Below are 26026 nucleotides of genomic sequence, written 5' to 3' on the forward strand. Positions count from 1 at the left end.
AACACTGGGGCCTAATTTGAATAGTAGAGTGCCTGGTATCTGGTGGGCAATCTCATCCTTTATTTCCACACTGTGGCTGCAGACCAAATCACCTGTCAGGAGAGTTATGAGATTCAGGTGAGGGTCAGATGCCTTGTCAATCCCAGCAGGTATATAAGAGGCCTTCGCCCTGGCCAGGCCACTTGGTGAGTGGGATTGCAGCTTGAAGGCTGCTGCTATCCATGGTCAGAAACTGGTTGATGTCTAGTGATGGAAACTAGCAGATTTTGGTGACTGGTAACCAGTGGACTTCACATTCAGAAGCTGGTGCATGCTGGAAGGTTGAAGCAAGCTGATGTTTGTGGGTGTGAGTTGGTTGCAGTACTCCTTCGGTAGCTGGTTGAAAGAAGCTGGTGGATATTTGTGAATTCAAGACAGAGCATGAATGTGTATGAATGGAGAGTGAATGATGAATGAATATGCCCTCTGGTGCTCTTCATGGATGTCAGCTGATATATATTTGTGTGAGTAAATTGGAGGCATTGAATGTGGTCAATGTGAAATGCTGTGTGAATGGGATGTGTGAAAAGTGAACATTTATGAATAGTTGAAACCTGTGGGGGAAGCCATGACCATTAAAGTGGTATATTAATGCTTTAAATGTATGGTGTGGAACTGTGGATGTAGTCAAAGATAGTTGTAAGCGTCTTCCTGACCTCTAGTCTGAATTTGTGAGGAGCTTGTAGAGATAAATAGTAAAATAAAAGTAAAATAAAAAGGAGTGTTTGTTAATACACTAATTAGCTAAAATACTTTTTTAATTAATAGTTTTTATAAGGGTGGGCTAATATGCTTAATAAAATAATTGCAAAGTTTGGAGCAGCATATATCAGTTCTTAAGTAGAATGGAAGACAAATGTTTTTAGACATTTCCTCAGAAATTATCAATGACTTCCAGAGGAGGGCAGCATTGCTACAGCTGAACTGATAATCTATAACTTTCAGCAGGTTACTACAGGAAACAGAAGGGGGACTGCTGAATATAGTAGCATTTTCATATATGGAAGACATTTCATAATACCCTGTTAGCTATGTGCAGATGAACACGTGAAATGGCTGCAGACATTTAAATTTAGCTGACCTCAGTTCTGAATTTCAAGAATATCTACACCATATTATTCGCATATCGAAATATAAGGTAAAGGGAGGTAAAGGGACCCCTGACCATTAGGTCCAGTTGTGGCCGACTCTGGGGTTGCAGCGCTTATCTTGCTTTATTGGCTGAGGGAGCCGGCTTACAGCTTCTGGGTCATGTGGCCAGCATGACTAAGCCGCTTCTGGCGAACCAGAGCAGCGCACGGAAATGCCGTTTACCTTCCCACTGAAGCAGTACCTATTTATCTACTTGTACTTTGACGTGCTTTCGAACTGCTAAGTTGGCAGGAGCAGGGACCGAGCAATGGGAGCTCACCTCATCACAGGGATTCGAACCGCCGACCTTCTGATCTGCAAGTCCTAGGCTCTGTGGTTTAACCCACAATGCCACCTTATATTTCCCATATTGAAATATACACAGGTGTAATTTTGTCCCTTGCGATATTGACCTGGATGCCCTTCACAATAAGGAGAAATAATACATTACATTCCAGGTGTACATTTTGGGATGTATACCCCCTGGGGAAATTTGTGTGTGTGTGCATGCATGCTGCTGCCTATTTTCTGTTGTGTTTTCTTGCCTATTTTATCCGTTTGTGGAAAGGCCATTGTCCATATAGTTAATATAACGAAGGTTTCGTTTATTAATGGCACACATCCACACCATGTTTTTAAATTGCTCTTATACCACCTTAACCCACACTTGGTCCTAAAATCAATCCCATCCACACATTGTCCCCCACAAATGTATTTCTAGGTGTTCAAATTCAGGGTTAAATATGTCTCTGGGGTGAGGGGAACAGTGTGCCTGCCAGAATAAAACTCCTTTCTGTCTGGCTTTTCCCCTCAGTGCTTGTCTGATGCGATCAGCCAAGAGAATGAGTGGACAGGATGGTTTTAAAAGGCCAATATCTGCGTACATTTCAAAACTTATTTCTACAGTGTGTTTCACAAGTTTCCACAATATTTCATCACCATGTAGTTATTGACTAACTGAACTGGTTTGTAGCAAGCTGTGTAGGACCCTGGTGTGTATATTGTTTGTGTAGGTACATATTGGGCTAGAATCCATTTCTGTGAATTGCCAATCGAGAATTATTCCATGGCTCACAGTAAGAAGTTGCAAGATGGTGAGGCTGATGTCTGACTGCAAATAATGAACTACGGAGGAGTGGAAATCTATGGGAACGAAGGAATAGGGCATGGAAAAAGCTGCACACTTCGATTCAAAAGCTAGTCATATGATCCAGTGGAACCTGTACTGTGAACAGTCCCTGTGACTCTCAGGGCTTTTTCGGCCGTGGCCCCGATCTGGTGGAACACTCCGTCACAAGAGACTAGGGCCCTGCGGGACTTGACATCTTTCCAAGATGGAGCTGTTCTGCCAGGCCTTTGGCCGAGGCACAGTCTGACCCTCTCTCTCCTTCTGTAATCCTCATAGAACTCTAGCCCAATGGTTGTCATTAATTTGATTCTGAATTGATTTTAGAATGTTTTTTTAATTAATTGACTTTGTGATTTTATGTACACTGTGCTATTTTTACCTGTTAGCTGCTCTGAGCCTGGCTTTGGCCGGGGAGGGCAGGATACAAATAAAAATGTATTATTATTATTATTATTATTATTATTAAGAACAATTTGAAGTTTCCAAAGACTTGAACCAGGAGTAGCCAACATGTTTCTCCTGCAGATGTTGTTGGACTCTCAGCTCCCATCAGCCACAGGCACCATAGCCAATGGAGAAGGTTGATGGCAGTTGTAGTCCCAACATCTGTCTTGAACTTAGGAAAACTAACAAGTAGTGCCCATAATTTAGAAAGCCAGCAAGCAGAGTGACGGCACTCCTCCCCACTTGTGATTTGCAGGAAGTAGTATTTAAGGGCACTTATTGTGTGTCTCTCCCTCCACTGACTGGTGTAGGGTTTCCCCCCCTCTCTTTTGGGGATGGGAAGGGGTTGGGAGAATAAGTGGCCTTCTTTGGATCCTGCAGGTCCAAGGACTCTTTCATCTACCCCACTATGTCCCATTTCCAGCTCTACTACCCACAGAGCACCATTAATAGAAAAGCAATTCTGCTGCACTAGGAAGGTTTTGCCCTGCCAACCTAGGAAGGTTTTGACCTGCCAACCTCCCATCCTGCTCATGGAGAGGAAATTCCACAGCATCTGTTGGTTTCTCAGCCATATCCATGACAGTATTCGACTAAGTTTTACCCATTGAATGGAGACCCATTGAAATTAAATGAACCTCACTTCATTGATTCAGTGGGTCTACTCTGAGTAAAACTTCATTGTCTACCATCCAAATACAGTCATAACTCGGGTTACAGACACTTTAGGTTGTGTGTTTTCGGGTTGTACAGCGCGCCGAACCCGAAAGTACTGGAACGGGTTACTTCCGGGTTTCAGCACCTGCACATGTGCAGAAACACTAAATTGCACTTTGCACATGCGCAGAAGTGCTGAATTGCAACCCACACGTGCACAGACGTGGCGCTGCGGGTTGCGAACGCTGCGGGTTGTGAATGTGCCTCCTGCATGGATCACGTTTGCAACCCGAGCGTCCACTGTACACCTAATAATGTGCTTTTGCACTAGCAAAGCAGTTCAAGATGGGGCTTTTATGTTTCTCTTTAGTGCAAAGCTACAATCTGCAACACTGTATACCTGGGAAACAAATCCCATTCCCAGCAAGTAGTGTTGAATCCTAAACTGCAAGCGTGGTCGGTTTGTTCTAAAAATAAAATGATGAACAACAGATTGACAAAAGCAGGTCATAACCCTGAATTCTTGAAGTTTATTGTAATAATCCATTTTGGTAACATTTGACTGCCTTATTCTACTTGGGTAATCTTTTGGACTTCCATAGATAAATTCCAAACACTGAGATGTAAAGTGAGCCCCTCTGGAAAATACCTCCCTCCCCTGCTGTCAAAATGGTATAAAGGTTGTGACTGTGAAAACAACTACACAAATAAGATATATAAAAATCAAAACATTGTATCGTACAGCGACATTCAATAGCGAATAAGATTATATACATAAATATTTATATAGTACATATATAGCAATGATCACTGTTTCCTGCACTGACCATTTATCAAACAAAAATGCATTTAACAATACTGGTAAGTGTGCTTTTCACGTTCCTTGCGATCTCCTTACACCCATCTGAGTTATAGTGGAAGACTTAAGAACTTCAGAGGAGCTCTGGTAGATCAGACCAAAAACCCATCTAGTCTAGGATTCTGTTTATACAGAGGCCAACTAGATGCCTCCGGGAAGCCACAAACAGGACCTGAGTGTGGTAGTCCTCTCCTGTTCATGTCTCCCAGACAAAATGCAAACAGAGATCCAGCTTGTCTTAGAAGGTCTTCAAAACAGAATTATAATTGCAGGATCAGGTTTCCGTCTGGCATAGGCATAATATTTTGCTCACAACAGGGATCCTACCAGAACCAGCCTCTCTCTAACAAGTAAGTGAGCCACAGTGACAAAGATAAGATGCGCTTGCTATGAGATTGTTGTCATCTTGCTAAGGGTTCCACTCATCCTCTAGTGGCCACCAGGAATACCTGACAAGAGCATTGAGACTTCATATAATGCTCACAATGGCGGCATCACTGCCAATTGGAGAAGCTTTGAAGGTCCCCTAGGGCAAGACACAATCTTATTGGTGTGGCTAGTTGTTGTTGATTGTAATTGACAGTAGCTGCAACTTGGTGAGAGAGATGGGACAGTTACGCCCCACCAAAAGCAATGGCAGCCAGTTTTTGTAACAGGAAAAAGAGATTGCTGAAAGTTATGATGGCCAAGAACTGACCATACTTGTGCACCTTCAACACAGAGCACTTCTGTGATCACCTGTCCATATAATTTATTGCTTGATAAGTAAAATACTTACAAAGGGTTGGTGCTCACAACTTGACCATACTTGTTAACTTTATGAATAATGTTAACTTTATGAATAACCATTCAACACAATTGTTGCTTTTATTTTCTCTTCCCTTCTGTGTCTATGTACATGCATACACACTATACATACATATATACACACACTCAGTTTTGAGATGTTGATGGTCTTAGCTTTTGAACAACTCCCAAATATTCCAGCCTCTGTCTTGAAATAGGGTGCAACATATTCCGTAATAAACCATACCCACAGACAATTTTACAAGGCACTAGGGTAACTTCTGAGCTACTACATTGTCTCCGTATTCTAGAAACTGTGGTTATCAAAACAACAATAGCAGTAACAGTCTGTTTCAAGGACTATATACACATTTTTTTATTCTATCCTGGTCCAGAAGAGTTTGGCACAGGCTTTAATGCATAAATAACAATCCCTTATTAAAGGGCACTTGAATATTCCATAGGATCCTCCTAGTGGCATTACTAGTAAAAGTCTTTGGAATTTTGCAGTTATTGACTAGAAGCAATGTCCCCTTCTATGTGTCAAAAGTCTTTTCCCCTCTTGTTTTGGATGATAGCATTCAACCATTTCCAACACGAAAGAAAAAGCAAATATTTTCTATTTTTCTTCCAGATTAATGCTGCTTGGAACCTGGAGAGTTGTAAATCCAGTCCAGGACAATTAGTGTCATGCTGCCAATCATAAAGATCACACCAACAATCAGGAAAACCAGAGCCTGTAATTGAGAAGGAAAAAGAAAAGAAAATCGCATATTAGTGGGGGAAAGGGTTTATGATTTGGCAATACTGAACTGCGGCGCTGATTGCTTCCAGTCTACTTACCCCGATCTTCTGAGGGGACCTGAAAGGTTCTTTCTTGACAATCCGGAGATAAAAAGCAGCAGGAAGAATAAAGATCAGCATTGTGGCAGCAGAGGCACCTGAAGCAGAAGACACAAATGGTTAATGTTTAGACAGCAGCCTTAGAGGACCACCTCTCTCCATATGAACTGAACCGGACCCTGTGATCATCATCTGAGGTCCTTCTTCATGGGCCACCTCTATGAGAGGCCCAGTGGATGGGAACACAAGAACGAGTCTTTTCTGTGGTAGCTCCCTGGAATGCTCTCTTCAGGGAAGCTCACCTGCCGCCTTCATTACATATCTTTAGATGCTGGCCAGAAAGGCAGAGGCCAACAACAACTGCTTTAGATGTATAGTGCAGATGGGGCCTGAGTTTACTGGGAACTACTCACTTACAAAACTGCAGCGTTAAACCATATATAATAGTTCAATCCTATGCCTCTCTATTAAGACGTAGGCATCATAAGTTCAATATGGTAGGTAAGGTAAACGACCCCTGGATGGTTAAGTCCAGTCAAAGGCGACTATGAGGTTGCAGCGCTCATCTTGCCTTTACCTTTAAGTTCAATATGACTCACCTCCAGGTAAGTGTGTATCGGAAGGCAAGCTTTAGTTCTAAAAGGCATGCCTGAACTGAAAGGTCTTATTTAAAAGGGCTGGTTTCCTGAAATCTGTCATATCAGACCTGGTAACTGATTTCAGAGCGTGGTGTTCACCCTCCAAAAAGGAGCGTTTTGTTGGTTGCCAACAGCCTGATTTTGGTGTGTGTGTTATGTAAAGAAGGCCACGTGGCGCACATAGCTCTGTCTTTCAACTGAGGGGGATGGCCTAAGCACTGAGAAGGAACAGCCTGGAGGTTGTCAGCATTTCCCCCACCCCCCAAATCCAGGGTCTGTGTAGCCTGAGGTAGCTGCCCTACTCTGCCCAATGGTATGGCCATCTTTGCTCCTACTGCACTGAATTCTACAGTACAGGTGTTTCGACAGACATGATTTGTTTCCCCTGGAGGCATAGTAAGATAAGTAAGGATTTTGTTCCAGAGCATACCTATGAATCCAAAGATGTCTCTAATGCTAGGGACAAAAATAACTAAGACGTTGTTGAAGGCGAGGATTGCTGCAGCAATCAAAAAGTGTCTTATCCAACTGAAAGGCCTTCCCGGAAACAGGAGTGTGGTAACCGAAGTACGAATCTGTTAAAGAAAAAAGAAAAGGAAATGTTAACCAGCATATTTTATCATCTTAAATTTAGAATTGATGCTGGGTAATTCTGAAGCAAAAAGGAAAAAGAAAAACGCATCCTGTCTTTCTCTTCATCTTTATATGCATTCCCTTTTAGTGATGAAAATGTTTCTATTCCACCAGGCTTACGCAGGCAGTTAAGAGTACATCTCCCACAAGGGTCTATCAATGTTTATTTTTAAGTTCTTTTTGCTTTTAACTGGTTTTTAACTTTTCACAATTTTATTGTTTGGTTTTATCTTTTCATATTGTGGTAAACCACTGTGATATTTATAATGCTGCAGCAGTATATAAATCTTTTTCATAAATAAAACAAACCAACAATGCTAATATAGTTTTATGACTAATGTGTGTACTTTGCAGCAGAATTCGAAATATTGATAAAAAGTATGTAAATGGGAGATAAATACTTTGAGGAAAAGATGTTTCTGCTACTAGAAGAAAATAGCACACGTTTACTTTCTTATTTATTTATTTTTTAGTAAAAAAGAAATGCAACACGCAAAAGTCCTTTGAACCTCCCAGCTCAGTAATGGTTAAGTACATGGGGGATTTTTTCCTCATTCTCAAAATTATTGTAGGTTATAAAAAAAGCAGACACCTTTGCTTTCAGTGGGGGAAAAAAGTGCATTGTACGTACTCGTACACTCGATCATTCAATCTATAAATGACAGAGATATGTCAGTTTTGTTTGGCCCTGACCTTGCAAACTACCCAAACCTGAACAGCTTTCCTGCAGTTTTTGTACTTGCAGAGATAATAACTAGGTAAAAGGTCAAGGCAGCCCCACTTGGCAACTGCGGATAGGGTTACACTCCAAGTCCTTCGCATAGCTGAAGAAGCAAAAATCTCTAAGTGCAACAGGACAGCAAAAACGGCTAGCAGATCAGGGTCAATTCAGAGCCATGCTGGATTACCCAATTACCAGGAAAGCATCCAAAAATGTTTTTGTTTTTTTTAAAAAAAGAATTAGACACTTGATATTTCAAAAGTAGTCATCATCGGAAAAATCAGAAGTTTGTTTTACTTCCTTGTCCCCTGCTACACATACTTCCCCCATTTTTCTGTCTCTTTATATTACTTATGCCACCTAAAAAAGGCCCTCGGAGAACAACAATGTGTCAGGACAAACTCGATTCACTTTCCCTGTTGTGTAGGGAAGCAGACTTGCTTCGCTGAGGAACTTCTCCAGAATTTTGCAATCAGAAAACATAGTGATAAGCTGCTATTTCAATTTCAGCATACATGTAAGCTTTGTGACATTTTGGAAGAACAAAACCGTATTTTATGGTTTAGGCTTGTTTTTTATTTTGAATGACATGGGGGAAGGCACCATAATCTTTTCTGTGTCTGGGGACTCTAGAGGTCTTAATCTGACCCTGTTCATAAACATTCCCTCTAGTACCAATGTTTGGGAGTAAGCAAACTTATATAGCCAAAAATGCACCACCCAAGCGCAGGAGGAAGGTAGTATTCTGCTCAGGGGAACTTCAAGGTTTGAAGGAGTTAAGAAACTTTTAGGGGGGATTCTAAAAAAAAAAAAGGGGGGGGGGAGAATCCCACATACACCCAAAGCAGAATAGCCCAGTGAGAATCAAATGTGCTCTGTAGTTACAGAAAATCAGAATATCTAGTGGAGAGGGGAAAACCAAAGAAGAGAATGGGATGGTCTTCTGGAAGAGGGATGAATGGGTGTCTGGAAGATTAAATCCCACACCACATCTTGTTACACCTCCCTCTTCTCCACACTATTTGGAGCTTTTTTTGGAGTGATTCTGGCACTTCAGAATGACCTTCACAATGTAAGGCTTACAGAGGCATTATGCCATTTGGATCCATGGGGAAATATATTATTACTCTCTGAATTTGGGGGGGAGGGTAGGGGGAGATTACATAGCTTATCTGGACCCTATGAGCATGAGACAAAACGAAGCCTTCAGCCTTGCAGTGCAATATTCCTTTAAGGACATTGTGTAACTGTAACTTGAGAAACTCAGGGGAGCTGATAGCTGTTGTAGTGTGCAAGCTGAGAGGCTCTAACACACGTTGTTGGGGATCTGTCAACAATTCAAGCTGACTTGAATGTGGCTCTGCTTTCATACTTAGTCACCTCCCTGGAGAAAGCACATGTGCGCTTATTACTTTGGGAACAGGAACAGCAACAAATACATAGCCCAAAGTCACCAACAGCTACAGCAAAAGTGGCACTGAGGCTTTTCCTTGCACCTCTGCCATTTCCCCTTAAATGCTTAAGAAGAGATAGGAATTGCTACTACCAGGCAGTTGAGGATGCCTCAAATTCTCTTATAAGCTCTTTCAAAAAGACGTTTGTGTGGGTAAGTGTAAAGTGGCTAAATCCACATAAAAAGGAAAAACAAACACCGGGTACATTTCTTCTTAATGTAATTGGGGTGGTTTTTTTGTGTATCTCTCTCCAGTTTGTGAATAATTATTAACACTTGATTTTAGTGGCTTTGACAGATGGGTATTGCTTTCATAACATGTTATGTTTATGGGGCAAAAGGGATAAATCACAAGTCCAGACTAGAAATAGGGTGGCCATACACCCTGAATTTCCTGGAAAATAGTGTCAACAACTTTGAGTTTCATTTCTCCCCGAAAAACTCAACCAGGGTCATGACTGGTCTGATCAAAAGATCCCCTATAACATGGAAAAGCAGCTACATGGCAACAGTTCAATATCCAGTCTGTAAAAGGTCCTCAGGTATGGGCTGCTCAAAGATCATTTAATAACAGTCTCTTGACTTACAGGGAAGAGGACTATGGGCACAGTCAGGGTCACAGCCACAAGTACAGCGAGACGAACCATCAAAAGCAGGGTGTCAAAAGTGTACACTTTGGTGTAGGTATGAAGAAGCTCATCCTCCACTTCGCCTGCAAAAAGGAAATGAAGAAAGTCAGCTTTCTCAGGCAATCTCATGTCCACTCAGGGCCATAGACATATATGGACACACGGACGCACATGACTGCAATTTGAGAAGTTATAATTAACAGACCAGACAATTATTTAGCTTTGGGAGACCCAGATCAGAAATAACACTTAACCATGTTAAACACTAGCAGTTGTTTTTGTTGCCTAACTTGCTCTAAAGCTGCAGGGCAAGCCAAGGGCCTATGTGTCGTACTGGAGGGGCAGGCTGACCCCGCTCCCTGGTGGCCCATGCCCACTCGTGATTCGCTGATTAGGCAAAAGTGGGTGGAGTCAGAGGCTTCCTTTGCTGCCTGGGAAACAGTCCCTGGGATTTCCAATGTCGGATCTCAGCGCGTGCGCAGGAACTCCGGCCCGCAATTGCGCCCATCTCAATTACTGAGAGAGTTTTGACTCACCATAGAAAGTCAGGTAGCCAAACAGAGCAGCAAGGAGGTACATGGCAAGCATCCCAGTGATGGAGACATTGGCAACACTTTGCATACGTTTTCGTGATCGACTGAATGGGAAAATGAAATAAATTAAAAATGCATGTAATGAATGAAGAAGCCATTACTTTCTTGAAAAGACTAAACAGCTCAAGTATTTGTGTATACCGCAATTCCCTTTATAGCAATTCCTCTTATTGAAGGAGTGGGGAACTGTGGGACTCCATCTCCCATCAGCTCCAGCCAGCATGGCCAAAGGTCAGGATGATGGGAGTTGTAGTCCACACACCAACCACCACCAACAAATGTCTTAGTGACATGACTGGGGGAAACTGAGCCCCTGGCAGAATTAATTTGGCCATTTGGCTGGGGGTTCTCCATCCCTGAACTAAAAGCTATAAAAATATAAAGATAATAGCAAAAGCAATAAATATACGAGGAAAATTAATAGGAGAAAAATAATTCATTAGTAGGAAATCAATTAATATATTTTTAACTAAAATTAGAAAAGGAGGGGGGAAGGTTTCAATAATGAGCCTATTTTAAGTAGAGTATATTGATGAGAAGCAATCTTACTTTTTCAGTTCACTGTATATGGGTAGCACTTCAGGATGGCACACGAACGCAAAGGCCAGGATCGGTATTGTATAGGCAGTCTAGAACAAAAAACAAGGATCCCAGTTGCTGGTTAGTTTTTTCCCCACATCTCACTGGGCCAGTTTACTGAGCAAAGTGACTGGCTTTATACTCCAGCTGTTCCAGGTAAAGGTCTAGACAAGATGTAAGCACTGAGTAGGGGGACTGAATGAAGGAACGCTATGCAATGACTTATCAAAAGGATATCTTGTGTATAAATTTGGGGAACCATAAACACAGCAAAGAGATGGCATAGCCACTGGCCATCGCCTTCCCCTGTGTACTGCTGACTCGAGAGTAGCCAATGTTGCACCTTCTAGATGTTGCTGGACATCCTATCAGCCTTAGCCAGCAGGTCCCAATCAGTATTTATTAAAAGGAGACAAATAATCTCAATCTAGATAGACACCCAGGGGGGTCTTTGGTCTTCAAGAGGAGCCCAGTAAATGCTTCAGACTGGCATAATGACTGGGGCAATCTGTAACTCCCAGAATGACTCTGTGCAATAAAATTCTGAGCTTCCTGTCAGTCAAGGGACAATGGCAGGCAGGCAGTTCTATGGGAAACAAAATCGTAATAGAGCCTTAGGTAAAGGGACCCCTGACCGTTAGGTCCAGTCGTGGACGACTCTAGAGTTGCAGTGCTCATCTCGCTTTACAGGCCGAGGGAGCCGGTGTACAGCTTTCAGCGTACAGACTAAACCGCTTCTGGCGAACCAGAGCAATGCCCGGAAATGCTGTTTACCTTCCCGCCAGAGAGGTACCTATTTATCTACTTGCACTTTGCTAGGTTGGCAGGAGCAGGGACCGAGCAACGGGGGCTCACCCTGTCATGGGGATTCGAACCACCGACCTTCTGATCATCAAGCCCAAGGCTCTGTGGTTTAGACCACAGTAACACCCGTGTCCCATAGAGCCTTACCCGTGAGTTAAACACAAAATATTTGGGAGTACACTTCTCATCATCCTCTCCATGGGCTTCATATTCTACTCCGCTCTGATGCATCTTATCTTTGGCTTCTTCAAAACTGGAATACTGCTTGTAGGTGCTGTCCAACATAAAGTTTACTTCGGAATTGGCAGAATCGTTGGGTAGCATCACGACATGCAATGGAGCTGTGGTGCTGTTGTAGGACCAATTGCCAGCACCACTGCCCAAGACTGGGAGAGGGCACGGTATTTGGGATTTCTTGTAAATGACCTAAAGTAAGATTACAAATATGCATACATATCAAGAGACTGAATATGGCAAATAATAAGTTGAAACGTTGAATGCCTTTACAAGACATTGCTGTTGTTCTCTAACAAAGTTCTATCTAATTGGGCGATGTTTCTGTTTTCCTGCTTGTGCTGTCTGTGATTGATTCCCTGCAGTCACTAAAGTGGGGATCAATTCATGGCACAACAGAAGTGTCAGGAGGGATTGGGAAAAGAAACCACAGAGCTTGGGTCCCAGAGAAGCATTCCAAAGGTCTGCTCTGCCCACTAAAAAGCATAGAGCATTCTGAAGGGCCACTCTAGTCCCCACACTCTGTGCCATGTGCACCAAAATCCCCAGGGGATATTTTTTTGTTCTCCAGCAGCAGCAACAAAAAATTATGGGGAGCTTTAAGGATTTCATTTGAAGGGTGGGCCTTGCAGGTCGACAGCCTCGATTCTGTAGCAAAGCTTATTCATCTTGTTCCTGGGCATTTTGCATATATTACAGTGCCCTGGTGTCCTTTTGGTTAGCAGATGGCTACAATACTTATCCTGCTTACGCCACAGAAACTCAACTGAGATTGAGATGAAAACATTCTGAAGCACGCAGCTGTCAAATTTTCACAAAAAAGGGGGTTTTTTTGGTTGCTGTTTCCTAAAGGGGTGTGCATCATAAAGATGTGTGTGTGTCTATGATGATGAAAGCAGACAGGTAAATGGAAGAGGAAATTGATTTGAATTTGAATGATTCCTATGCTTATTTGGTCTACTGCCTGGGATGTCTTAACAGGTCTGCTTTGTAGCTTGGAAGCATGGTTAATCCCAGGAGCTGGTTGCCCAGTGAGGCAGAGCTGCAGCGATAGCATTCCAGCATCATCATCACTGCCATTCACAAGGGGTGAGGTCATTGCAGTATGGCACACTGGCTGCAATCCAGTGCTGACACCAGTGTGCTATGCAGCGCTCAACTTGCTGTCACCTCAACCTTTACCCTCACCCCAAGTAAGCTACAACTAACTACACTGCTGAGGTGAGACTACTGTTGCAGCTCTGCCTCTCATGGTTGAGTTATCCTGCTCTGCTTCTTCTCAAAACTCATTCACAACACGGCCATGCCATGCCGTGATCTTGTCTCGTTTTTATCACTCTGGGCTACTCAGCACACTTCCTAAACCACAGGCTCAAACTTCTGTTGCAACAGTTATGGTGTAGACTTAGTCTTGTTTTTTTGTTCTGAGGTCCCAGATCTCCTGCCTCTTCCCCTTCTTTTAAACTTTTTGTGTGTGTGAAAAAACTTTGTTTACAGACCCCAGTTATCTTCAATTTGCTCAGAATCTTAAATTTGCATCTATACATTTCAATCAGCAGGCATAACAAATTTGCACCAATTTGCCCCTGTCCCCTGAATGTGATATGTCTCTAACAGCACCCCTGGCTGGAGCCACAGTCCACACTATATAAGCACACCGTTACCACTTACACATGTATTACACATACACACATTGTTCTGCAAATGTTGCTACACCATTTCCTATAATTACTTACCACACTTACGAAGAATACCATGCAGGTAAGTGAAAATCCACTTGTATAACCAAGATACCCTACAAAAACAACAAAGTGAATACACAGTTAAACCACAGGTGAAATTAGACGACCAACTCTAAGAGTTTGATAGAGGTAAGTCATTATAGATATATTTTAATAAGGTAGTTGATTGGTTTACCTAAATTCTTCAGAAGTGAAAGTGGAAGAATCACACCAATGCTCACAAATATCACAAGGTAGTTCCCATTTAGATACCATTCCCTAGAATGAGAAGACAGAATACCCATGTATCAATCAAATCTGTTGAGGGTTATACGGAGACTTTGCTGAATTAGAGAAATGTAACCAAGCCCATACCCAGAATTCTCTTCAAGCCCTAGAAATGCTCTGAGTACTTCTGGAAGTTCGTACTTAATAATGAAGAGGTAGCTTGACATTGCTGAAACGAGAAAGGATGAATAGAGTATGATGACAAGGTCTGAAAAAGGGTATCCAAAACATTCAGATCATTAAATTTTCAGTTAAACAGAAATGCTGTTCATGTCAGCTTACATGGGGAAATCATTCATTCAGAAAAATATGAGTTTTAAACTCTGCAACATCCTCCCTTGCTTCTGAAGTCTCTCATCGTCATTGTAATAGTGGTGCTGGGATTACCCGCCTGTTTCAATGGCCCTTACATTCCTATATGTGACAACCAGAAGCCCAAATGCTTTCTTACCCTTTGATCAGAACAGTTACAGCTCATTTTGAGGTTGTTCTTCTCTGTCATTAAGGATGCTTTCATATGGCTTGGTTCAGACCTAACAATCAATCACAGCCTGCATGGGTTGTCGCATTCCTCTCTTCCATGCTTGGGCAAAAAGAGGAGTCGGAAAACTTCTTCATTTGCTTTTGAATAAACCGAACCTTCCCACCGCACTCAAAAACAGGGCACTGTATTTCATTCTAATTGTTGCTTTGTTAGGATAAAACCACAGTGCCTTGTTTCTTACTGTAACATTGAAGCATCCACAACCACTCTGAACTCAGCTCATCCAAAGGATATTGTCGGTTGGCTCTGACAGCGGCAGAGTGGAGGCTAGCTCCACCCAGGGCAGACATATGGGGCACCCCCACAAGGGGACAGGCCACAAAAGGAGCCCGCAGCACCCCTGGGTCAAGCCTTACTTGGGAGTAGAGCTGCTGGTGGCAGCGTGCCACGGCACAGATGAGGAGAATGAGCAGCAGTGGTGGCAGCGGTGTGGCAACTCCCCTTTCTCTGCTGTGGCTGGTGGTGTTGGACCAATTCAGGCTCCGATGAGGGATCCTGTTGTGGGGGTGCCTGGTGCCGCCTCAAAAAATGTGCCTGCCCCCCCCAGCCTCCCCACTATGCCACCAGGCTTTGATTCCCTGAGAAACGTGAAGTACATTTTGTGCTGATACAGTGATACCTCGGGTTAAGAACTTAATTCGTCCTGGAGGTCTGTTCTTAACCTGAAACTGTTCTTAACCTGAGGTACCACTTTAGCTAATGGGGCCTCCTGCTGCCTCAGCACCGCCATTGTGCGATTTCTGTTCTCATCCTGAAGCAAAGTTCTTAACCTGTGGTACTATTTCTGGGTTAGTGGAGTCTGTAACCTGAAGCGTCTGTAACCCGAGGTACCACTGTACAATGATAAGCTAGCAACGCACAGCACATAAAGTACCTCCCATTTTATTCTGGGTTCCTGTAATTTCATTTCATTGCTCTGCTTGTGCTTTAAGTATTATACAGGATTAATGAGGTTAGAACCAGGCCAAAGGGAAGAGTCACACCGACTTTGGCCTTGGGCTCCATTGCCACTGGCGTTTGGAAAGTTCCCTGTGAAGAAATGAGGCCCTTTGGAGAAAAAGGGTTCCCCAGCCCGATGTAAGCTATGAAGGATCAAAATTAGGAAGCATACAACCTTGGCTGCCAAATATAACAGAGAAAAGGGTCCTACATTGTATATTGTATTTAGGCTTTTAAGTAGATCATGAATGCCATGCACTGGCCTCTCTCTATGGGGCATTAACATGAGTGTAAAAATAGCTTTCAGTATCAGAAATGTCACTGTATGGTAATTACTGTATTGGGCATCATAATTAAGAGTTTATTTCTGTGGTGCAGTATTCAGGGCTGCTGTGGCACCAACAGCAGACATCCCCCCCCCATTTCTTTATTATAAGAAAATTACTGTCATTTTAAACCCTCCCATTAAAAAGACATTTCCCACTCACCTCCAATGTTCTGCATCGTAAGAGAAACAAAAGCACTAATTTTTCCAGGCCATCCAAATGCCTTTTCACCTAATTTTTCGTATATTAGTGAACCTAGGAGCAACAGGAAAGAAAATATTTTACTTCAAATATCTTTTCATTGATTGACTTTTGCACAACCCTCTGAAGGAAGCAAATTCAGAGGGCAACCATACATTATAGTGGGGCTAAGGTGCTGTCACCGGAAAGCTATTTCCATGTCTATTATCTAAGTACGTGATTGTTTCTCTCCCCCCATGAAATCAATGGCAATTAAGACTGCTTAATTCTGGTTTTTGCCCATAATAGCCACTTATTCCTTTCTGGCTGGGCAGCAATTATGGCCCCTCACATTCAGCCAGTATTCCTGGCAGCCAGAGCTTACGAGTTTTGGCTGGCCATTTGGGAATCTTCCTGGCCGGCTGGGCCAAAGGGCGGGACTGCCCTCCAAAAAGTGAAAATCAAATGGGCCAATCAGAGGCCCCACTGGTGGGCTGTGCCCCACTGACTGATCGGGTATTGGCTGCTTCCATGTCCAGTCAGGCAGTGGGGCATAAAAGCTGGCCGGCATAATATGGGCTTGTGACAACACTGTCATTGTTCCTGAGAAGATCTGGGTCATTGTTCTTTGCTATTTCTGTCTTTAGTGTGCCAAACAGTGCACAAGTTAAACTTGATTTTTTTTGTCTGCCTGGCTGGGATGTGGTCTCCTCAAATGACTCACCCGCCACCTAGATAATAAATGGCATACCTCCTTCCTTGGATGTCTTCAGCAACAGGTGAACTGAATAGAGAGACATTATGGCTACACTGAGCAGCAGGATTCTGTGAGGAAGAACAGAAGTTATAAATCGATGAGCAAAGATAAAATGAACTACACAGATAAGTTATCCATTCCTTTGTAGAGACATCAATTCAGGTGTGCCATTTTAAGTTCAGTAAAGGGGAAAGAACTTTCATTTTGAAGGACATTGACTATAAGGTTCAAAGGCCTACAAAGACAACATTCCTCAGTGTATTCTAAGAGTTTTTAAAATATATCTTATCTAGTCTAAATCCAACACAGAATAAAACATGGCTAAAACTATGGCATATTAAATGCTAAAATATATTTAACTTAGCATGCAGTTTGACCCACAGATTGCTGAATAGAGCAAGTATATTTAAAAGCTTTATATTGTGTGTCTTTTACCAATGCAACAATGTGCTTCCCTCAGGTCTCTGCTTTTCTGAAGAACACCAAAAGTGTTCCTTCTTTTCTTTTTGAATAATGCAAGACAACGATCTAAACTTTTCATTCAGCCTTTCTCCAAATTGGAAAGTTCCACAACACAGGTTTTAAGGAATAAAATCATTTGCTGATCTGGAAAGCTTTGTAAGAAGATGTCTCCCCGACTGATAGGTCTAGCTATATAGTTTGAAAGTTGCTCAGGCGCATCTGCTGTTGCCTGTCAAAACATATGCTATATGGATAGTGTATGTCAGCTACATGCCATCACAGTTAGCATTTGGCACGATCAGATGTTAGGGGGCAGCGTGTCTATAGACATATTTCTATTCACAGAGTTTCAGATTTAGTGCCATATGGACAGAGAGCATTCTCTTCCAGTCTCCACAGTAGGGGTAGTATCACTTCGATTCCACAGACACAAATTAGGTGAGTTATTTATTCCTTTGGCATATTTGTCCCAGTTGGAATTGCAACGTTGCTGCTATGTCATGGAACACACAGGGAGAGATGGACCCGCCCCCCCCCGGCCTACACAAATATAAATTAATATAGCCAAGTTATAGGCAGGATAGTTGACCAATAATAAATGCATTAGATAGATTTTTGGATTAAGTATCTAAGTGTGATATGGGATCCTGTGTGAGGGAGACACAGTCTTGAATGTGATCACAGCATTGATAACAGTACTGGATTGTGCAACAGTGCGTGTGCCCTTCCAGACTCCCCCCCCCCCGTTTTTTGACAGCTGTATTCTGCAACGTGTCATTGAGCCATTAGTGCATTAGTGGTGGGTGTGATTTGTGGTTCTGCAATGCTTCCCCAATGTTCTTGCATTATTGCAACTAAAGTAGGTCTAAAAAAAGGTAAAGGTAAAGGACCCTTGGATGGTTAAGTCCAGTCAAAGGCGACTAAGGGGTTGTGGCGCTCATCTCGCTTTCAGGCCAAGGGAGCCGGCGTTTGTCCACAGACAGCTTTCCAGGTCATGTGGCCAGCATGACTAAACTGCTTCTGGTGCAACTGTGATGGAAACCAGAGCGTATGGAAATGCCATTTACCTTCCCACCACAAGGGTACCTATTTATCTACTTGCACTGGCATGCTTTCAAACTGCTAGGTTGGCAGAAGCTGGGACAGAGCAACGGGTGCTCACCCCATCGTGTGGATTCGAACCACCAACCTTCTGATCGGCAAGCCCAAGAGGCTCAGTGGTTTAGACCACAGCGCCACCCGCATCCCTGACCCACTAATAGTGCATTAGTGGTGGATGTATTTGTTATTCTGCAATGCTTCCCCAACGTCCTTGCATTATTGCAACAAAAGTAGGTCTACTCTGAACATGACTAAGTCTAGACCCAACCAATTACACACACACACAAATAATTTCTTATTTCAGGATATTATAGGTCCAACTAAGACTCTCCCATTCCACCCCCCCCCCCCAAAACTACATTGTGGATACCTACACAAAAAGTATGATTCCAGTGTTGGCCATGGCATAGGACAACCCCAAGATCCCACTGCCCATGATGGCATTGCTCAGGTTAAATGATGACATTCCAAATGAAATATCTCCTGGATTCTGTTGGAATAGAACAAGGAAAATGTGCCGTTAGTTATGTTGTGCATCTGCAAGGACACCACTGCAACTCAACTGTGACTAAGGGACTTACATATTCATCTGAATAATTTTCCAATTTCTTTTTGCCCAGAAAGCCGTTGGTAAGGAACTTCTGACTTTCGGCATCGTCACCAACAAAGTGACTAAAAACAAAACAAAGAAACGAACAAATAAGCAAGGAAAGAAGAAATAAATGTCTTTGCACTTTAAAATTCAGGCTGCGGTTTTACACCGGTATTGCTTTATTTAATAAATGTATACCCCACTTTTTGAGAAAGCTTCTCCGCAAAGCATCTTCCAATAAGATTTAGAAATCTCAACAATATTACAGTGACTGCAATGCAGAACTGGCACTGATACGAGTGCCACAAGATACTCATTTTTCCCTTGTATGAAATCATTCTTTTATTATGGCTGCGCCTACAACTTTGGAACTCCTTGCCAATTGACATCAGACAGGTGCCTTCAGCGCACTATTTCTGGCACCTGTTAGAAGCAGTTTTGTTTAGGAAAGCCTATCTAGACATGTAGAATTCCTACAAAAATGTAGACGGATGCCTTGCTTAACTCATTAAATGCAACTGTACTAAGCAGAACAGTGTACATTATCATTAAATTTTGTGATGTGTGACCCACTTAGAACTGTGTGTTCCTCAAGTAATGACCGAGTGGGTAAGCTTGCCTTTTTTACCTTCTCATTCTGGCAATTAATTGTACCTGCTAATCGTGGCCTTTTCTGGATCTCCCATATCGGTATAGGTGTCTTCAGTGCTGTCGCCACTGTTGCTCTCCTCGTCAAGGTCTGTGTTGACTTTTCGCAGTTCCATGCGATCCATTTGAGCTGTCAGCGATTTCGAGTACACACACACAACCCTGAGGCGTCTTCAGTGTCAACAGAACTGTACCTTCTGCTTTAAAGCTTCCGCCTTCGCAATATGTTGACTCTCAGAACACTCCGTTCTATAAACAGAAAAGCAAAGACTTCATTAAAAATTTCCTCAAATTAGGTAAAATGTGTGGGAGCATCACTCGGGTTTATGTTCATTTTGTTTTTTTAAGACTACATTCCCCCTCTGGGAAAATTCTGAGTAAATTAAAATTCTATCCAGAGTTTATTTTCAAAACGACGTAGGGAAGAATTATATCTCAATAATCAAGGTGCTTTCTTCAGCATTATTATTATCATTAATATGTCACGTTTGTTTATTTATTTAAGCCAGCCTTTCTTCTAAAAACTGGGTCAAGGAAGCTCACAAAAAATAAGAACTCATGTGAGCAAAAAAGAGGAAATAATATGAATGAAAAGTCACACAAGTCATCATCCATCTGAAAGAGATGCAGTATAGCTGCCCTGATGTAGCGACTGACGTAGGCAGACAAGATCAAACATTATTTCTGCCTGCACGGGTCAGCTCCTTTCATTGATGTGATTGGGGAACCCACATGCTCAGCAGCACCATGTGTATTTCAGAATTCATGTGAAGCCCTGTATTAAATAGGATTGTAGCACTTGACTGAAGGGCATTATTATCATCATTGACATTCCCACCTTTCCTCAAATGAGCTCAAGGTGGCACACCTGATTCCCTTCCTCCCCATTTTACCAACACCACAATTTCAGTAAAACTGCTATACCAAAACCACCCACAAATTCATCAACTCAAGATGTCTGCACAAAACTTTCCATCATCTATTTGACGAAATAATATATTCTTACCTGCATCTGTTTCTTTTTTAATATCTATGTCTTTATCTATCTATTACAGGCATGGTCATTTTGATTAGCATTTGTAATTAATTGACATTGATAGCAGTTTACATTCCTGATCCAAATGCACAGATACATGCTAAGCTCTAATTCCTATAGAATATTTGAACGGCACATTTTTCAATGGCTTAAGAAATATTCAATTACTTACAATCATGGTTATTGCTGAGAATAACCACAGGCAAGGAAACAGAATCACATAGTTGTTCGCCAAGAAACTATCAACACTTCAACTCTATATCTGCCAGTATAACACATTAATTGGATATAGTGTTCCAGCAAAATTAAGTCCCATAAACTTGAAAGCCCCCCATATATTTTAGCATTCAAAATGGCATTCAGAATGTTGCAGAACTGAAAGTTATGAGAAATCTCAGCAGCACAAGCAGTTGAAATTTATTTAGCCCCAAGTTTAATAAGAATTTCATATTTTTTCAACATGGAATATTAGTCACTCGACAACAAGAAAACTGTCACCATTTTGTTGAGTGTAAACATACCGTTCCCAACAAACGTCCGGTCATATATTTATTTATAGCATGAAAACATTGAAGAGTTGATGTGCAGAGAACATAAGCATATTTTCCAGTACCCACCCAGTGGCTTGAAGTTAAAGACTTCAGATTGAAAAGCAGATAGCAAAGCCTGTTATTTAAAATATGCAGTATCACTTTTAAAGAAATCAATAAGGAAAGAACACCATGCTGTTTGATATAGTTTCCTACCAGAGACAGGCAAACTGCATATGGCTTTCTGTCTGATCACTCCAGTCCCCGTGTGAGAGTGATCACCTAATCTGGCATTAGGTCAGAGAAAACTAGGCTAACATTTCAGAGGACTGATAGCTGAGATACAGGGAACTCCAGTTAGAGCAACACAAAATTATGTTGTCTTTGCCATGTTATTATGTCCTCTGGCAAGCTATTTTGTCCTCTGGCAAGCAGAATGACATTGCATTATGACCCAATGCATATTCAAAATCTGTATCTAAACTTAAAAGGACAGTAGCATATTTGAAAGTAAAATGCCAGCTGAAAGGAAGTTTAAAAGCACATAAAGAAAAACTAGCTAAAAAGTCCCCAAATCCAAGTAACCACAAAAATTATTAATCTCCCAGAGGAAAAATAGCTAAATTCTTTTTTACTGACATTATTCAAGAGAAAGATTTAGGGTAATATATAACAGACAATTAGTATTTATTCAACTTTCCCCCCTTTTTGCTATAGCTTTGGGCCTGCATCTACATAGCTATAAAAAAACACTCTAAAATGCTCTGGGGAAAAACCTGTTTTAAAGTTCACAATGGAACATTTCATGAAGTTTCAGTTTCAGCTCTACTGCACCATCTGGTGTCACAATGTTATAAGACATTTATAATGTCTTCTTTTTGTTTTTCCAGTTTAGCTGAAACCTGGTTTACAAAATGATCACTACAATCTAGCAAGGCAGATCCTTGCACAGTCTTCGTTGTGCACATCCGATTTACTTGCAAATCAATGCACGCTTGGATGTGGATCCATATCCCAATGCTCATCTGGGGCATACTGAATTTTCTGGTTACAGATAGGTAGCCGTGTTGGTCTGCCATAGTCAAAACAAAAAAATTTTTTCCTTCCAGTTGGTCTTTAAGGTGCTACTGGAAGGAAAAAAATTTTTTGTTTTGAATTTTCTGGGTGCATTCTGCAATGTGGATGCAAGTTGTGCATCCCATATGTGGTTGTCTCTGCAACTAGCTGAATAAAATTAAAGCTGGATTCAGGCCAATATTGTTTTAGTCCAACATTGAAACGGAGGACTTGTTTCCTATAGTGTGTTATTCTAACCTGAGAAACGCTTAAATTGCTTCTGTCTTGGATTGGCTTGCAGAATCAAACTAAACTGAGTTCAAATAAAGTAAAATGTCTCTTTAGAACACAGTCACTTGCCTATTCTCTCTCCATCACAGGAGAGGTGACCCTGACAGTGTAACCAAGACCATAAGACTGAGTTCAAAACTCATAGCAGGCACATGGTGACCTGAGATTGACCCAAGATGGTGAACAAAGAATGTGACTAAGGTTGTAATCCTATACTCATTGACGTGGGAGCAAGTCCTATTGAACTATATGGGCTTTCCTTCTGATTAGAGAATAGTGCACGGGTAGGCAAACTAAGGCCCGGGGGCTGGATCCAGACCAATCGCCTTATAAAACTTATATAAACCTTAACAACTCCACAATCCTTGCTGGTGCGTGCAAACTCTGAAGCTGTTCAAATGGGGTATAACATTATTTGTGTTTGTGTACCATCAATGCGAACTGTATATTTCACCCAGTACTGCAGATATTTCTGCCAATGGAGCACAGAGGCATCAACACGAAGCAATGATTTGCTTATGGGAGCTTCCTAGGTGTGTGGGCCCCATCTGGTTTCAAAGGAGGTGGAAGAATTATGTAGGCATATCCTGAAACTGCATAATCTAGGAGTTATCTGGAGCCATGGCAGCACTGGATTCAAGCAGTTCCCTATCAGGGATTGGACTCAAGAGGGCAAGATGGAGGAGGAGGAATGGTGGAAACCAACCCCCCTTTCTCCTGATGTTGCAGAAGAAGAGGGAGACAGCTTTGATATACAGCAGAGCTTTGAGGGGTTTGAGGAAAGTCACAGAGACTCCCAACAAAAAAGTTGGGAAGTGTTAGAAGGGGGGTGGGCACGGCAGGGCAGCCATATGACACGTTGTCACTGAAGAGTATTTCTGACCCCCCTTCTCCCAGAACGTGGTGTTTGTTAAGAGTACAGGAACAAAGGACTCAAAGACATTTGATCAAAAGTGGCCACCGTAAGGGAAGATGCTGTTGCTAGGGAGGACCCCCCACAAAATTTTAGCCTCGCTCAGGGTGCCATATTATCAAAGATTACCAAAATCTGCCCCTGGCCATGGGTTCTGGAAAGCTGTCAGTTGTATCCAGGCAAAACCGCAAAATGGTGCTCTCCCCACCAGTGAAGAGGCACATCAGGAGCAAGTGGGGAATAAAGATCTACATTGGAAACAAGGTTGGGAGGTGACCAGCAGTGCCTCCTATTTGCCAAGAGGACGCTGTACAGGTGGCATGAGGGGGCGCTGCAGAAGGGAAGGCAGACCCAGTCTCTAATGCTGGAACTGTCACTGCTACCATGGTGGCAGCAGCAGCAGCAGCAGCAGCAGCAGCAGCAGCAGTGGGTGATGCATTCCTTGCAGGCAAAATCTGCTGGCCCTATGGAACCTGCCACCCGAGTCGGATGCCTCACCTTGCCTTATGGGTGGGCCAGCCCTAGTGGAAATCACATCCACAGAAATATTACATTTCTTTAAACACAATGAAGAGTTGGGCCCCATTTTCTGAAGAGCATACCTAATTATCAAGCCACAGATTTGATAACATCAATGTTTGCAGGTTGTAAATCTTGCATGCTTCTACAGGTATAGACTTCCATGGAACTAGATTCCATTGGTTTGGGGTATTGCCTGAAGACAGCAATTTTGTAGAAACCACGCTGGTTCTGGCCTGATCAGCAACTGAATGGGAGACCACCCAGGAAACTCCTGTATACTGTCTTGTGCTCCATGAAGAAAACACAAGGAAACAGAGAAGCGAATGAATTGGACCTAATCATTTTCAATTTCTAGATTGATGGGAATTTAACTCGCTATTACTTGCATTAATTTGCCAATCGCACTGCAGACAAGATTTCAATGAGAGCCACAAAGGCACTCCCTTCTGGGAAATAAAGCATTAACGTTTTTGAAGATGAAAAGCTCTGTGATCTCCATGGTAAGATGAGCAAAATTAAAACTTCCCCTTTTCTTTTGTCAATTATGAATGTAATAATTAGCTACATAAATCGAAACTAGCCAAAGATAGCTAAATTATCTCAGAATTTAGAATCAAAGATTGTATGGAATTTCTACACACACACGCACACAAAGTCAATTCCAACTGTTGAACATTTGGCAGTAAAAAATAAGCATATGAAATCTGCTACTGAATATTTTTTAACCCTTTTGTATTTAAATATGAATTGTTAATTTCATATTGATTTTAAGATCCCCTTACTTAAAAGCATAATGAATCTTGCAAAAAATACCTTTCTTTCTTTCTTTCTTTCTTTCTTTCTTTCTTTCTTTCTTTCTTTCTTTCTTTCTTTCTCTTGTTTCCACACCAAGATATAACTTATTAATTTAAAAATGGCACCTGTCTTTCAGAGTTTTCTCATTTAAGACCTTCTAGAGCTAGACAACGATTTAAAAGCAAATGGGAGTGTATCAGATAAACCAATCATCAATGAAGAGAACCCAACACCTCCATTTGTCCTACTTGCGTCAGCTCTTTTTTTAAAAAAAGAGGAAAAAGATAAAAAAAATCCTGGTGCACGTTCAGGTCAAACATCACTGTTACTGGAGCTATTTGCTTTTTGGACTTGGAAGTTGTACAAAATGCACATCTGTAGAAGGTCTGACATAGATTTTTGCAACTGTAGGCTGCCTATTTCACTCATCTGTACTTTCAAAGAAGCGGCATAAGAATTATAAGGTATTTTTTCTGGATATTACAATTTCTGTAGACTAAAGCAAGACTACAAGAGGTCAACAGCTACTCTTGTTTTTATCTTGCTCCTTGCCTCAAATACAAAGATGCTCTGCTGAGGTTTTCAAAGAGGTTGAGAAGCAAAAGCAACAGAGTGAGGTACTTTTTCACACAATACAGAATCAGTGATGACATTCCTTGCTGCAAGAAGCCACTAATTAACACGTCACTGGAAAAAATATTACTGTAAGGGTGATAAGCCAATCATGGTAATATATGAGTTCCATGATCAGTGGCAGTATACCTGATTCCCAGAAGTTGGGCATTGGCATCTGGTATTGATATTGTTCTCATACATTGCATGTAAACCTCCTTGTGGATACTCAAACTCAGAAAATAGAATGCTGAATTGGATCATTTTATTGATCCAAGCACAACCACAGTTATTGTATTAATTCCATATTGCACAGGAAATATGAGTATTCGAGGTTTGGGTTTCTCTTATTTTTTAAAAAGTACCTCAAAAACAAACCTCTGTTATCTACTTTCAGATAGTCAATACAGAATAATACGTCAGGGCCAGAGAAGCACAAGCCACCTTGTTCTTGTGCAATGAAGCTGTCCTATTCCAGGGCTTCTCCCAGCTACCTCTGAAAGTCTGCTTTTGAGGTTTTAATGCTATACAGTGTAGAGTA

At 41.9% G+C, this 26026-nt stretch overlaps 1 protein-coding gene across 6 annotated transcripts in view; it reads right to left on the reverse strand.

Annotated features, from left to right (window-relative positions):
• Positions 1–3910: 3910 nt before the first annotated feature.
• The window catches only part of SLC38A4 (solute carrier family 38 member 4), a 33919-nt gene continuing 11803 nt past the window's right edge, over positions 3911–26026 (reverse strand). For 2 of the 6 annotated variants that reach the window (XM_083574552.1, XM_083574551.1), the window contains exons 2-16: positions 19737–19979; positions 19072–19162; positions 18865–18980; positions 16922–16995; positions 16153–16245; positions 14269–14350; positions 14090–14172; positions 13909–13967; positions 12086–12364; positions 11105–11184; positions 10499–10599; positions 9921–10045; positions 6957–7101; positions 5889–5986; positions 3911–5782 (exon numbers count right to left, since the gene is read on the reverse strand). In XM_083574552.1, coding sequence (XP_083430678.1) covers positions 5681–5782; positions 5889–5986; positions 6957–7101; positions 9921–10045; positions 10499–10599; positions 11105–11184; positions 12086–12364; positions 13909–13967; positions 14090–14172; positions 14269–14350; positions 16153–16245; positions 16922–16995; positions 18865–18980; positions 19072–19162; positions 19737–19855 — 1647 coding nt within the window. In that variant the 5' untranslated portion in view covers positions 19856–19979 and the 3' untranslated portion in view covers positions 3911–5680. Of the gene's footprint in view, positions 5783–5888; positions 5987–6956; positions 7102–9920; positions 10046–10498; positions 10600–11104; positions 11185–12085; positions 12365–13908; positions 13968–14089; positions 14173–14268; positions 14351–16152; positions 16246–16921; positions 16996–18864; positions 18981–19071; positions 19163–19736; positions 19980–20938; positions 21703–24158; positions 24367–24891; positions 25033–26026 lie in introns of those variants that run through there. The other 4 variants (XM_083574553.1, XM_083574549.1, XM_083574550.1 and 1 more) reach the window with 4 other exon arrangements.

Source organism: Podarcis filfolensis, assembly GCF_964270895.1.
Source record: "Podarcis filfolensis genome assembly, chromosome: 10".
NCBI lineage: Eukaryota > Metazoa > Chordata > Lepidosauria > Squamata > Lacertidae > Podarcis > Podarcis filfolensis.